The sequence below is a fragment of the Crocodylus porosus genome, unplaced genomic scaffold (genome assembly GCF_001723895.1).
Source record: "Crocodylus porosus isolate Cpor-Errol unplaced genomic scaffold, CroPor_comp1, whole genome shotgun sequence".
NCBI classification, from domain to species: domain Eukaryota; kingdom Metazoa; phylum Chordata; order Crocodylia; family Crocodylidae; genus Crocodylus; species Crocodylus porosus.
In genome coordinates, this window is record NW_017728943.1 from 32,255,442 (window position 1) to 32,269,887 (window position 14,446).

Genomic DNA, 14,446 nt, shown 5'->3' on the forward strand with positions numbered 1-14,446 from the left:
GCATAATCAGAGGTCAGGAAAACAGATCTTACGATGACAGGCTGAGAGCCATGGGACTCTTTAGCCTGGAAAAGCGCAGGCTCGGGGTGATCTGATGGCCACCTACAAGTTTATCGGGGTGACCACCAGTATCTGGGGAAACGTTTTTTCACCAGAGCACCCCAAAGGATGACAAGGTTGAACGGTCATAAACTACTGCAAAACCGTTTCAGGCTGGACATAAGGAAGAATTTCTTTGGTGTCCGAGCCCCCAAGGTCTGGAACAGCCTGCCATTGGAGGTGGTCAAGCACCTATATTGAATACCCTCAAGAGTAAATTGGGTGCTTATCTTGCTGGGATCCTGTGACCCCAGCTGACCTCCTGCCCTTTGGCCAGGGGGCTGGACTCGATGATCTTCCAAGGTCCCTTTCAACCCTAATGTCTATGAAATCCATGAAATCTATGAAATTTGGTCTGGAAAATAAAAAGATTTTTAACCATTAGAACAGTGAGATTCTGGAACAGCCTTCACCAGGAGTAGAAGAGGCAACATACAATTGTCTTTAAGATGGATCTTGAGCATTTTAGGAAAGGGAATATAGGCTGTAGTTGCTTATAAAATGCAAAACAGCTGGACTAGGCTCCGGAAGCCAGGGGGTTCCTTCTGGTTCTATACCCTATTATATTACTTTTACCTAGAATAGGAACAAATTAAAATTCTCTTAACTCCAGTGTCCAACAACTCATTTCTCCCAAAGAATCAATGCCCCTAGTTACACATCAAATAATAATAATAATAATAATAATAATAATAATAATAAAGGTATGAGGAATGCAATTGTAATCTTGCACATTTATCATCTATGGGAATATTTAAAGAACTTGGAGAGCTGGCTAAAGCTGCTACGAAAAAGCAACTGAAATAAATGTGGACTATAAGAAAACAGACATTTAGAAACAATCATTTTGTACCTAAGGAAACAGAGCTAAGAAGCCTGAACTGCATCTAACAGATTTTTGCTGGTACTGAACTTAGGTTAAAATGATTGTGAATGATTGTTATCCTTGAATCATTCATAAAACATGCTTTCTATCATTGTGTGAAAATTTGTGCCAACATTTAAATTTTTAAATTACTTCAGAACTCAGACTTTCCATTTAAAAATTTTCATACGCTAGTTTCTTAATTTTCTTTTCATTTTAAACATCTGGTTATTAAAATCCTTTTGCAAAAGTTCTCCTGCGGTACAGGACTGGGTTAGATAACTGCATGGTTTGGCAACAGAAACAGAGGAACAGACAAAACTCATTCTGAAAAGGTTAAGAAATTGTAAAAGATGACTAAAAAAAAATCTATTTTAAGATTCACAAAAATTGTCAAAACAAATAAAAATCACTTCGGAATTTATTAAGAAAAAAATTCTATCTGGTGTATCAACCTACTTCCCCCTGTTAAAAGAATCTGAGACCTGTGGTTTGAGTAAGCAGTCACAGATCTCCAGTTGGATGTCTGAAGGCATTCCACCTGCACGGAACATGTTGTTCTATTCTTAACTCTTATATGCAAAAAGACTGTGCATGTGCCCTTCACTAAAAAAAAAAAAAAAAAAAGTTTTGTTTCCAGGAAATGCAGCACTTCCCCAGTCATGGTCTTCTTAACAACTACAGGGGGAAGGGCTCTGCAGTGCCATATACCAGAACAAAAGATAAGCAGACAGTAACATCTCTTCTGCTTTCACTACCTATACCCCAGACAATACAAATGTGGCATGAACAGGCTAACTTGCTCTCTGCATTCAGCATCTGAGAAAGTAAGGCTATTGCCAATGAAAGTTTATGCCTCTCTAAACAAGGTAGTCTAAAAGGTGCCACCCTGCCCTGCCTTCTGCCTAAAACAAGAGGGTGAAGGAAGAAGAACAAGGACAAGGGCCTAGAAGTGGGCACCAGAGCAGAGGGAACTAGAGACAGAAACCAGATGGATATGGAAGGATACTAAGGCAGAAGGGTTTATAACCACTAAGAACTGAAGAGCTTTGAGACTCTCAGGCAAAGTGTCTCTTATTTGCTCTAGCAGCTGGTCCCCAAAGCAGATACAGGTTTCCCTTGCTTTATGAGGGTTCTGTATGTGAGAATTCGCTATTATGCGATGACCATTTTTATACCAAAAATTTGTTATATGAGGTAAATTTACTCTGATGTGATCGGCGTGGTGGAAACCTATAGTCAGCTGCTTTGTGCGATGCATCGCGGGAGTGACGCACCAAAATATAGTCTCCTGTGTGGATCTGCACTCCTCGCTCATTGTCTGCAGTACGTATTTCTGTAGCTGCCATCCCCATTATGACAGTGCCCTGTATTTGTGTGCACTGTCTGCTGTTGGTGAGTTGTCTTGTAAAAGTGGTAGAAATGGGTCTGGGGATCAGTACAATCAAAGTCTTGAAACCTCTCTCCATTTGTTACATTATAAAATGGGTTCCCTTTATAGGAATTCAAGTTGTGTGTCATTTTCCAGGAACGCACACACAACATAAACCTAGGGAAACCTGTGTAAGCATACTACTAGTCACAGCTAATTGCTTAGCTTAATCACCAGATCAGCACAGTAGTTTTAAAGGTCCCAAACCCACTTACGAATCAGAGCAGTGTCAAAGTGTTGCTCTATAGTAGAGTATCATGTCTGCAAAGTAAGTGCTCAAAACTATGAAGGCCTCATTTACCAGGGGAAAAACAAATCAAAATCAAACCAAATAAATCTCCTGGTTGAGACAGATGAATGACCCTCTCAGGAACTAAATTCCATCCCTGTGTCTGCCATGTTGTTCCTATGTGGTGCCAAGAAAGTCACTTAAACAAAAGTTGTCACAGTTGACCACTAATTATAAACTCATTTTTTTGGGTTACCCAGGTTAACATAGCTGGAGCTAGATTTGCAGAAATGTTCATAACTACGCTGAAATCAAATGGTAGTTGGATGCTGAACATATGAAGTACTACAAAAGTGTGAAGTATGCTAAAAACTCTTGGTGTTCTGTTGAAGTGCCTGATGATTGGAAGAAGGCCAATATGGTGCTTATCTTCAAGAAAGGGAGGAAAGCAGATCCAACAAACTACAGGCCCATCAGCCTGACCTCTATCTTGGGAAAGATCCCAGAAAAGGTTATCAAAGAGATCATTCTCAACAGACTGGCTGATGGCAAAATCCTGAGGGATAGCTAGCACAGGTGTGTCGTGGGTAGGTCTTGCTTGACCAATCTCATTTCCTTTTACGACCAAGTGACCTATCACCTGGACAAGGGGGAAGAGATTGATGCCAGATATCTTGACTTCAAAAAAGCCTTCGACCTGGTATCCCATCATCACTTTAGCAAAACTGGCCAACTGTGGCTACAGCTTCACCACAGTCTGCTGGCTGGGGAATTGTCTCCATAGTCAGACCTAGAGGGTGGTAGTTGATGGACGTCAGTCATCATGGTGCGCTGTGACCAATGGGGACCCTCAAGGCTCTGTCTTTGGGCCTATATTATTCAACATCTTCATTAATAATGTGGACACTGACATCAGAAACAGATTGGCCAAGTTCACCAATGACAAGCATCCACACCTGAGGACAGGAGGGCGATATAGGCTGACCTTGACAGGTTCAGGGAATGGGCAGACGAGAACCGGATGGTGTTTAACACCGAAAAATGCAAGGTTCTCCACCTTGGGAAGAAAAATCTGCAGCATCCTTATAGGCTCGGCAGAACTATGCTGGCTAGCACTGTGGATGAAAGGGACTTGGGGGTCGTGATTGACCACAAGATGAACATGAGCCTTCAATATGATGCTGTGACTAGTAAAGTGACCAAAACGCTGTCTTGCATCCATAGATGCTTCTCAAGCAAATCCCAGGACATCATTCTCCTCTTGTACTAAGCCATGGTGAGGCCACAGCTGGAGTACTGCGTCCAGGGCTCCACAATTCAAAAAAGGATGTGGAGAACGTTGAGAGAGTCCAGAGGAGAGCCACGCGCATGATCAGAGGTCAGGAAAACAGAACTTATGACGACAGGCTGAGAGCCATGGGACTCTTCAGCCTGGAAAAGCACAGGCTCAGGGGTGACCTGATGGCTGCCAAAAGTTTATTGGGGTGTTCACCAGGATCTGGGGGGATGTCTGTTCCCCAGAGCGCCTCAAGGGAGAACAAGATCAAACAGTCACAAACTCCTCCATGACCATTTCAGGCTAGACATAAGGAAGAACTTCTTTACTGTCTGAGCCCCTAAGGTATGGAATAGACTGCCGCCAGAGGTGGTTCAAGCACCAACTTCGAACACCTTCAAGAGACATTTGGATGTTTATCTTGCTGGGATCCTATGAGCCCTGCTGACTTCCTGCCTCTGGGGTAGGAGGCTGGACTTGATGATCTTCCAAGCTCCTTTCCAGCCCTAATGTCTATGAATCTATGAAAAAACAGGACCAAGGCATCTCACACAGGGCTCCCAAACTCAATGGAATAATTTTGGCCTTTAACTCTTCTATGTCTAACTTATGACCTGTGAAACAGGGATACTACCACTTTGCTTCAAAATACATTATGAAGATGGATTCAGTGTTTGCAAAACAATTATACTACAGTGACCGTACTAGAGAAAAGCTGGGTATTTCAGTGCAGGGTTTAAATAGGTGCAATGTTTAAATAAGGCTTGGAGACACACAGAGAATGACAAGGATAAACAAAATAATGCCTACCCAGCCAATTAACAGTAGCTCATTTTGTATACTGTACAAGGACAAGATCTCAGAGAAAAGCAATATGTGATTGCACTGTAATGGTCTGTAAGTATGTATTCACAAGAGTGCCGAGATGAATGTTGATTTAAAACAAATACTGTATTATACCAGACAACAAATTAAGACACGTTTCAATGCCATGAGCTCTGCTTTGCAATGAATTCTTCTTGCTCTCCCTGTCCACAGACAGCTACGTTCAACCTCTTTGCCTACATGCTGAATATATGCTACAGACATAACAGCAATTCATTACTGGCAGCAACAAGACATCCTTCTGGAAATCTTGTAACAGCCACATATACATGCAAACATGTTCAACTAATTCTGATGCCCAATGGAACAATGAATTAGAAATCATTAAAGGGAGGCAACTTCTTGCATGCAATTACTGACACACTGTGGATAGCTGAAGTATAACACAGAGATTCAGCCATTTCATTTCAGTCTTTAAAAATCAGTTAACCATGAGTAAAGACACATTTTCTCACTAAATTTACCTTTAAGAATTCATGTCAGAAAAAAAAAAGAGAAAAATGATATTTTCTGCAGTTACATACTTATACTTTCAATACTTCACTTATACTTTAAATTTTTTTTTGTTTTGTTGCTGAAGTAGTACTACAATCAAGTTGTAGCTGTGATGATCCAGGACTTGCACGACAGGCAAGGATTTTTTGGGAGGTGGTATCTTTTATTGGATTAACATTATTGGCATAAAGGTAGACAAGCTTTCAAATGTTCTGTTAGGCACTGAATTATATGCCTGAAAATGATGCAATAAAGATAGCACTTTTTATTCAGCCGAACTGATTCCTGAGTATATTGAATCATATCTGACCTTCCAAGTTACAAAATTTAATTTTACTACATATGCAGGACCTGAAAAACTATAAAAGAAGGAGCTGGATTCTGATCTTGCTCAAATCAGAGTGATCCAGGCTGACCTGGACAGGCTCAGCAAATGGGCGGACGAGAACCTGATAGTATTTAACACTGAAAAATGCAAGGTTCTCCACCTTGGGAAGAAAAACCTGCAGCATCCTTATAGGCTCGGCAGTGCTATGCTGGCTAGCACTAGAAAAGAAAGAGACCTGGGGGTCATGATTGACCACAAGATGAACATGAGCCTGCAGTGCGATGCTGCAGCTAGTAAAAGCAACTAAAATGCTGGCTTGCATCCATTGATGCTTCTCAAGCAAATCCCAGGATGTCATTCTCCCCTTGTACTCAGCCCTGGTGAGGCCGCAGCTGGAGTAACTGCATCCAGTTTTGGGCTCCACAATTCAAAAAGGACATGGAGAAGCTTGAGAGAGTCCAGAGAAGAGCCACATGCATGATCAGAGGTCAGGAAAACAGACCTTACGATGACAGGCTGAGAGCCATGGGGCTCTTTAGCCTGGAAAAGCGCAGGCTCAGGGGTGATCTGATGGCCACCTATAAGTTTATCAGGGGCGACCACCAGTTTCTGGGGGAAAGTTTGTTCACCAGAGCACCCCAAGGGATGACGAGGTCGAACCGTTATAAACTAGTGCAAAAACTTTTCAGGCTGGACCTAAGGAAGAATTTCTTTACTGTCCGAGCCCCCAAGGTCTGGAACAGTCTGCCAGCGAAGGTGGTTCAAGCACCTACATTGAACACCTTCAAGAGTAAACTGGATGCTTATCTTGCTGGGATCCTATGACCCCAGCTGACTTCCTGCCCTTTGGGCAGGGGCTGGACTCAATGATCTTCCGAGGTCCCTTCCAGCCCTAATGTCTATGAAATCTATCTGAACAGACAATTCTGTTGACAGTCAGTTATAGTTAGGGCTCTCACACAGTCCCAAAGTGCTGCACAGACATAAGCAAGAACAGAATTCAGCTTGGGAAGTCTCCGACTAGAGATAATGTTCAAGCGCAAAAGCAAAATTTGGCTTTCAAATCTCAGGTTGGAGTGCTGGCACATAGTTATTTGTTGTGGGGGGGTTGTTTTTACAAAACCACAGGGGGAAAAAAAAATCCTTTTTTTTTTTTTTTTTAAAAGTAACTTCTCATATTTGAGCCACCATGGTAATTTCAGTTTCTTTCACTTCGTAAACAAAAATCTCAAGTGTTTTTACCAAGATGGTTTCCCATCTCTGCTTCTAGTCTTCAAAATGCCAGAACAAGTAAATCTTCATTTCATCACCAGCCCTTCCATCAATCCACTATTCTCACTGTGCCTAAAGATTATTTTAAATTTCTTTACTACTCAGACTGGTGCAGGAGATACAATTTTTAGGTACTTACTATATTTTCATGCATATAATATGCCCCTATTTTTGAAAGGCCCTAAGAAGGGAAGGGGAGAGAGGGAATCATACCTTGGATGTCAGGTCTCTGGGGCACGGGGCTGCTTGCTTGGGCCTGACAATAGCATGCTGCACTGTGCCCATGCAGCAGGGTCCAATCCAATACACTGTGGCAGCCCACTCCAGCAAGACCCAATTCAGAGTGCCAGCACCCAGTCCAATATGTTGCACTGGGGCAGCACTGCAGGGACTGGTTCCAGGGCTGCATTCTGAGTCCAGGACTGTGCACTGGCTCTGGAGCCATGTGCTGGGTCTAGGACCCTGTGCTGGGTCAGACCCACTGTATCAAGTCTGTCCAAGGACCAATCCCATACACCATCCTGATCCAGTGCATAGCTGAGAAGGGGAACTCCCCATAGGTCCACAAATTAGGTGGGGGAGATATTCCTAGAGCTGTGGCAATTAATGCTGTCATCACCTCAACACCCCCTGCTACACACACATTTTTGGACCCATGGGGAGCCCTTTTCCTTGCATAAGATGTAGCTCAGATTTTCCCAATAAGTTTTGGAGGAAAAGGTATGGGTTATGAAGTAAGAAAATAAGACATTTGGTGGGGGTGGTTCTTTTTCAAATGAGGCAAATAGATGCACAAACCAATGTAATGGCTTATTTCCTGCTATAAAATTTCAAGTATAACCTGCTGAAAGGTTTTATACATGTTACAGTCACCAAAAGCCATCCTGAGGAAGACTGCTATATGCCAGTCTTCCACCCTTACGGACCGAAAGCTGTTTCTTGGAAGGTACAATTAGGAACCTACCAAAACTGCGATTGTGCAATTTTCGCAGAAACTGATATTTCGGGTGGGCTCAGGAAAAATAAATAAATACAACTTACCAAAAATAAAGTGTTGGCTCCCTTTGGGCCCAGCTGCACATCCCACTGGGGAGAGGGGGCTGCTGGCACAGCAAGATGGCTGTGCTTCCACTCCTTGCTACTTATTGGTTTTGAGGGAGGTCTGTCATACAGCCCTGCTCTTCTCCACCCATCAGTGGAGGGCGGGGGGCAGCTGCATGACAGACAGCCACTGCAGCTAATCAGCAGCGAGGGGCAGGGCCACCAGGGCCCCACAGCCAATCAAATATGGGTGGGGGGGGAACCCACCACATTCAGCGCACGGAAGTGGCTGCCAGCCTTGGTATGTACCCATGAAATCAACTGGGTGCCACCCAGTCATCTGCTAGGTATGATATCTGAAGTGATTTACATACATTTGAAAAGATAAAATGACTGTCTTGATAAACACTGTTGGAGGTGGTTTAACTACTCTGTTAATCCTCCTGGCTACAGAACAGCAGAGGCGCTGCTGGCTAGGAAAAATGCCCAAGCCCTCTTCTTGACCTGAGCTAGGTGGGTAGGTAGCCAGCTGCATCTACAGAATCAACTGAGGACCCACTCACCTATTTCAGTAAAAGCCTCTGCTCAGGTGCTGGGGTAGAGGCTCCTGCTGAATCAGTTGCAGGGAGAAAGAGAACATGTCCAGTAAGCAGCTGCAGTACCCAGAGTGCTCACTGCACGTGTGTTACCTTCTCTTTCCCCTAGCAGAGGCGTAAGTTACAGAAGCTGCTATTACTGCATTCCTCACTTAAAGTTCTCACCTCTCATTTCTAATACCTAGTTTTGAGGGAAAAGGTGCATGTTGTATGTGAGGAAAAACCCCAGTATTACACAAACACAGAAAACTCATACCATTCACGTGCTTGTTACATATGTAATCAGTTTTGTACTTTAGAGAAAGGGGGATTCAAGTTGTAGATTAGGTTAATACAGTAGTAGAAGCTAGAACACAGGAAACAGATGAGCATGTTGCCTGCAAAACGTATTCACGTGGTCTACTGCTTTAAGTTCCCAAATTAGCAATTTATTCTTCCTCTAAGGTTTCCAGGCTTGAACCAGAGAAAAATTATAAAATCTTTTGCTGTTAAATAAGTTTTTCTATATATAGAAACATTGCAGTATTAAGATCTAATACCTCCTGCCCCTCCTGGGCCAATTTAAAAAAAAAACAAACAAAAAAAACTTTCAACCACTGAAGAGTTGCTCTACAATCACCTAGTGTACATATTTTCATGAACAGAAAAATATCAATATTCTAGCAACAAATCAAGAAGTCTGATCTGCCCTAGTCCAGGATTGTCAAATGATGATGAATTTTAATACACAAAAACCAAAACCCAAAATGTTAGAAAACATTTTAAAGCCTACAAGTAGCACTCTTCTGGGCCTTTTAAGTCATGTTTTCCTTCCAGTGTGTAGGGCAGAAACTTTGGAAATGTAACGGATTCTAATAGGAACAATCCCAGTAAATACCTCATAGGTAAGTGACAGAATTTCCAGCCTCCTCCTCTCTGCCAAACGATCTGAACCTGCTTTTTGATAAATGGCACTGTATTTAAAGAGAACAGCTGACTCACAAACACAAATGCTGCCAAAATCACAATTATGAAAGATATATCCACTTATTTCAAAGAAATCCAACACAGTGGGCAGCACATTTGATAGATATTCTTATTATTTCAAAGGAATGATACACTAAAGGATTAGGCTATAAGCAGATGATTGAGGCAATGGATTTTGCAGGTGAAAAAACACCACCTAGTTTTTTGCCAACTTAAATTCACAACATGCCTGAAAGTATTTCTATTTTGGAGAAATATTATATTACACTTACATTCATCCAGGATGTGGATGGCTATATGTTTTGAAAACATGCCTTAAACTAATTTTAAGTTGTAATACAAATATAAAATAAGTAGGTGCAAAAACTGAACCCTAACTTGAGCAATCATCTCCAGCTATCTGAAATTTCACATCACACCATTCCTCAACCAGTTAGAAATCAAAGAATAAACACTAATATCCACACATTAATATGCTGGATACTTCGAGGTAAGCAATCTTCATTCTGAATGAGAAATGTCTTATACTTCTCTAATGTTAACATAGGGAAACCAACAATTTTTGTTTCCTAAAATGTAAATAGTTCTGTTATGATTTTCAGACACGCACAAATAAATAAAATCAATCAATTCAAGAAAATCTCTAAGACGACAAATGACAAAGCAAGCACCAAAGGAAAAAAAATGCCTGGCAGGAACTATACACTAGACAGACAACCCTCAGCTGGGAACTGGTGCTTAATCATATTTCCTCCCATTTTCCCTTGACTATCACCCATCTGGATTTCAATGGTGAAAAATGAAAAAAAAAATACCGGTCATAATTTCTATTGCCGTAAGTCCCTCTCTTTACTCTGTACTTCAGTATGTAGGCCAATAATAACATTATTTGCTTTTCCAAGTCGGAAAAGGAAAAAAAAAAATATCATAAATTTACCTGGAACCCATTTAATCTCCATTTCCATATCATTTTCTTCCCATTTTTTTTCTTTTTCTTGGATATTCTGTAAAAGTTCTCTGTATCTGGCAATTTGTTCTTCATCATCCTTTTGACTTCTCTTGAGTTTGACATCTTCTGTTTGATGGGCTACATCATGATCTAAAAAAGACAAACTGTAAAACAACTGCAGAAAGTCTCAATCTAGATGTAAGTAAGACTATTTTTAGGTAATACAAGATCAAATAAGAAAATCAGAAAGTGGAGAGAGGAATTGGATGGCAAAGAAAGCCGATGAAAGAGTTCTCTATGCCTAAAAATAATTACAATAAAAACCAACTACATTTGGTAAAGCACTTTGAAAATATATTGCTACATAAAACCAAATGAAACCATCTATTTTTGACCACATATTAACTTCAGTTTGTCTCCTGATCCAGAATGAGTGGCCTAAAGCCTCAGAAAGGAGTCAATATTGGAAGTCAGGAGTTCCTACCTAATAGTCCTGTGGCCTGCTGAATAGATCAGTTACAGGATATTCCTTACAGTACCTCCGGACCTATTTGTTTGCAATGTGTGCACGTGGAAGTGAATGTGAAAAAACAAAAAAGCACCAAAAAAATAACTACACTGTCTAAAACTTCAGTTCCCCAGAGACAGCAAGTTAAGTGTGTGCTGCTTTTTCAAGTTTTTCTGGTAATACTCCACCACAACAGACTTTTTTTTTTTACATTCTGTGGCATCATTCATTCATGGCCAAGACAAAAACAGAAGATGGTCTTGTGTTCCCTGAAAGCACCTTCCCTTGAAACATTACATGACAATAGCTACTATGAACATCCAGTTCTCACAGATATCTAGTACTCCTGGTGCTCTCTCCCTGTTTGCGGACTCCAAATCAGGGGTTTTCAACCTATTTTAATAAGTGTACCCCTGGCTGCAGGACGCAGAGTTTTGGGGGGAGGGAGGTGGCACACGGCTGGATGAGGAGCAGCGGCAGTGTGGGTGGCAGTGGCAGCAGTGCGTGCGAACTTCCCGCTCCCTTGCGTCTGGGTAGCCAGGCAGCGCCTGTGCAGCCCACAAAGGAGTGCCACTGCCCTTATCCTCCTGGCGCTGCTCCTGGGAGGTGGCAGTGTGGAGTGGTGGGTGCCATCCCTGCCTACCCACACGTACCCGCTAGGGCATTCCCAAGTACCTCTGCGGGCATGTGTACCCACGGTTGACAACCCCTGGTCTAGATGTCCAGTTGCTGAACTGTACTGAGCAGGTAATGCCAGTTGTGATTAGTAAATGGGAATACTGGAAGCATTTCAACTGTACAACTGGGGAGTATTCTATACCCCCAGTTAGTAGCAAGAACTACAATTTGACTTGTGACAAATGTATGCAAGTTGAATTCCATGAGCTTTTTTAAAATGCTGCAGCTACTTCACCGACTCCAAACTACAGGCTCTGTGGAGAAAAAAAAAGCAGGTAGGTGGTACTATTAATATTTGCAGGCCAGGAGGTTTGCTGTTTGTTCAAAGGAAGGGCTGATGTGAGAGGCATAAAAAGCAATTTGTGCCCTGAGCAGCAGTGGCAGCTGCCAATCTGTGGGTGGCACTTTCCCCAAGTCAGCACCTGGGGTTGAAGGCTCAGTCATCCATCCTTAGTTACATGCTACTGGCTAATACACTTGATACAGTGATACAATTCCATCATCTAATGCTGGCCTGATGATGTTGTTGCTGCTGCTCAGGGGACAATTCCGTAGCTGGGACAAAAAAGACATTGCCTTTCAATTAACTGTTTTCCACTTTGGCCATTAGTAGCTAGAAACAAAGTCTCAGAGGGACTTCTCTGTAAGATAACTCCAAGTGGATTTAATGGTTTGGGAGGAAGGGTTGTGGGGAAGAAGGTATTTTCTTGGGATTAGGGACAGTTCAACAGGGTGAAAAAAGATGTTCTCTTGCTCAAAGAAGCTCACTTTATGGTCTTATAGTACACAGTATTAATTGCTATACTGTAATAAGTGGGTTTAATTTGTTTAGCAGAACCACACAAGTAAATGTTTCCCAGTGCTTGACACAGCTGACAGACAGTGCCTATTACAACACAGTTCAGTGTTTGTTTGCACAATGCCCGTTTTGTTTTTGCTTACATCCCACTAAAAGTTTATTGTTACCTAAGAAAGAAAAATTAAGCAGTCATGGTAGTGTAAGAGGCTTTGCATGTTCAAACAGCAAAAGGATATGCTTTCTTTGCTCAGGGTGTATAGTTTCTAAAAACATTTGATGTTCTACATTACCTACAAACAATCCGTAAAACTCCTTGCTTACAGAAGAGCAAAACCATTTGATTTATTCTGGGTTTCCTGCAGTTGTCTAGTGTGTGTGCAAAATCTGCTGCTAGCTTTCACATGTCACGCTGTATCACGCAGCATCAGGAACCACTTTCTGATGCTGATTAAGAAAGGTAATCCCTTCTTGTGCCAACAGTCTGTTCAAAGACTTTTTGGATCAAACAGAAAAATCATGGTACATTAAAGGTTGCCTTGCAGCAGAAACACAATTAAAGACTATAATTAGTGTGTGAAGGAAACCAAGCCAGCAGCTGAAAACTGGACTAGAATAAGAATGTGTATTCTGAATTTGTTCAGATGACGGTACCGGTGTCAGGTTTTTGGTAAAATTTACAGTTGTCAGGAAGAAGATGGGAAAAACAAATGCAAGAACCGATTAAGCTGTTAACAGTGGCCACCAACATTAAAAGATAAAGGTATTCAAAACGAGGTGGTTCAAACTTTGAATCTGACAATTGTGAGAGCTCTTAATAATTGAAGCAATTTAGACATGTCAAAGTAGAGGCTCAAGACATAGGATTATTGATTTATAACAGTGTCAGATGGTTTAACTGAGGCCATATTCTTAGAATCACAAAATGGTTGGGTGAAGTTAGGTTATTCTTAGTGCAGAAAGGAAACGATTACCTTCAACTAGCAAACTAGCCATGGCTGAATGACTATGTTTTTTCCTTGCTTCCTTCAATAGGCTCATGAACGAAATTTACTGAGGAATACAAACGTGAGTAGACATTATGTTTTACAAAACAAACCCTATGTAGAGAAGCTGGAAATATTCTAGGAGTGGAAGGTGGAAAACTAAAATAACTCCTTTTATTATGAAGACATCTGGAAAATTGAGTGACTTTCACGGACACTGTTGGTAACACCATAGAAATGCATGCATCATTCAGAAACAATAGAGAAGTCACTGGAAACTTATTTAGGGTGGTTTCTTAAAATTTTAATCCTTGTCTGCCACACAGGAGACCTGGGTTTGATTCCCAGATGTACATATAACTACAGTCATCGAGGCACCAACTATCTGGATTTGGTCTGGCTTTTGAATTCCGTCTCAGCGGGCTAAAGAGGGGATGGATAGAAGGTCTGGGAATCCTCCACTCCTCCATACCTATGCATATGCATCAAATGTCCTGGTGACTTCTCACACATATACTATGATCCAGATGAAAACAGAATCAAGTAAATACAGAACTTCCTTCTAAGACAAGGTTCCTCCCCCCACCCTAATTCACATGAGAATAAAAGCCCCCGCCTTAGAATCAAGTAGAGGCAGTGAGTGGGCAGGCAGCTGCTGTGGCTCAGGCTCCAGCCTCTACACCCCGGGTTGGGGCTATAGCTGCAGGTACGGCTCCTCTTAGCTACCTCTGCACCCCACCATCTCCCGCTTTCAGCCTCTTCACTCCCATCTCCCAACTGCAAAGCCTCTGCTCTCCCACCTCCCCCTACTTTCCTCCCTACCTTTACTGTTGCTCTGCACCAGCAGGCTCTGTCCATGTTACAGCCCAGGGCAATAAGCCCTTTCCCCAGCCTGGCCCCAGGGCAGCAGCATGCAGCTTACACTGCTGCTACAGAGGCTGGACTAGGGCCATGCTCAGTGCCACAGGTTGGAATAGGGATGGAGCCTGCCAGCATGGAGCAAGGGGAAGTGTGTGTGTGTGTGTGTGTGTGTGTGTGTGTGTGG

General features: G+C 42.2%; 1 protein-coding gene across 1 annotated transcript in view; it reads right to left on the minus strand.

Moving 5' to 3' along the window:
• The window catches only part of ESF1 (ESF1 nucleolar pre-rRNA processing protein homolog), a 76,518-nt gene that overhangs the window by 34,575 nt on the left and 27,497 nt on the right, over positions 1-14,446 (minus strand). The window contains exon 9 of the mRNA XM_019549124.1: positions 10,422-10,583. Within this exon, the coding sequence (XP_019404669.1) occupies positions 10,422-10,583 (162 nt within the window). The remainder of the gene's footprint in view (positions 1-10,421; positions 10,584-14,446) is intronic.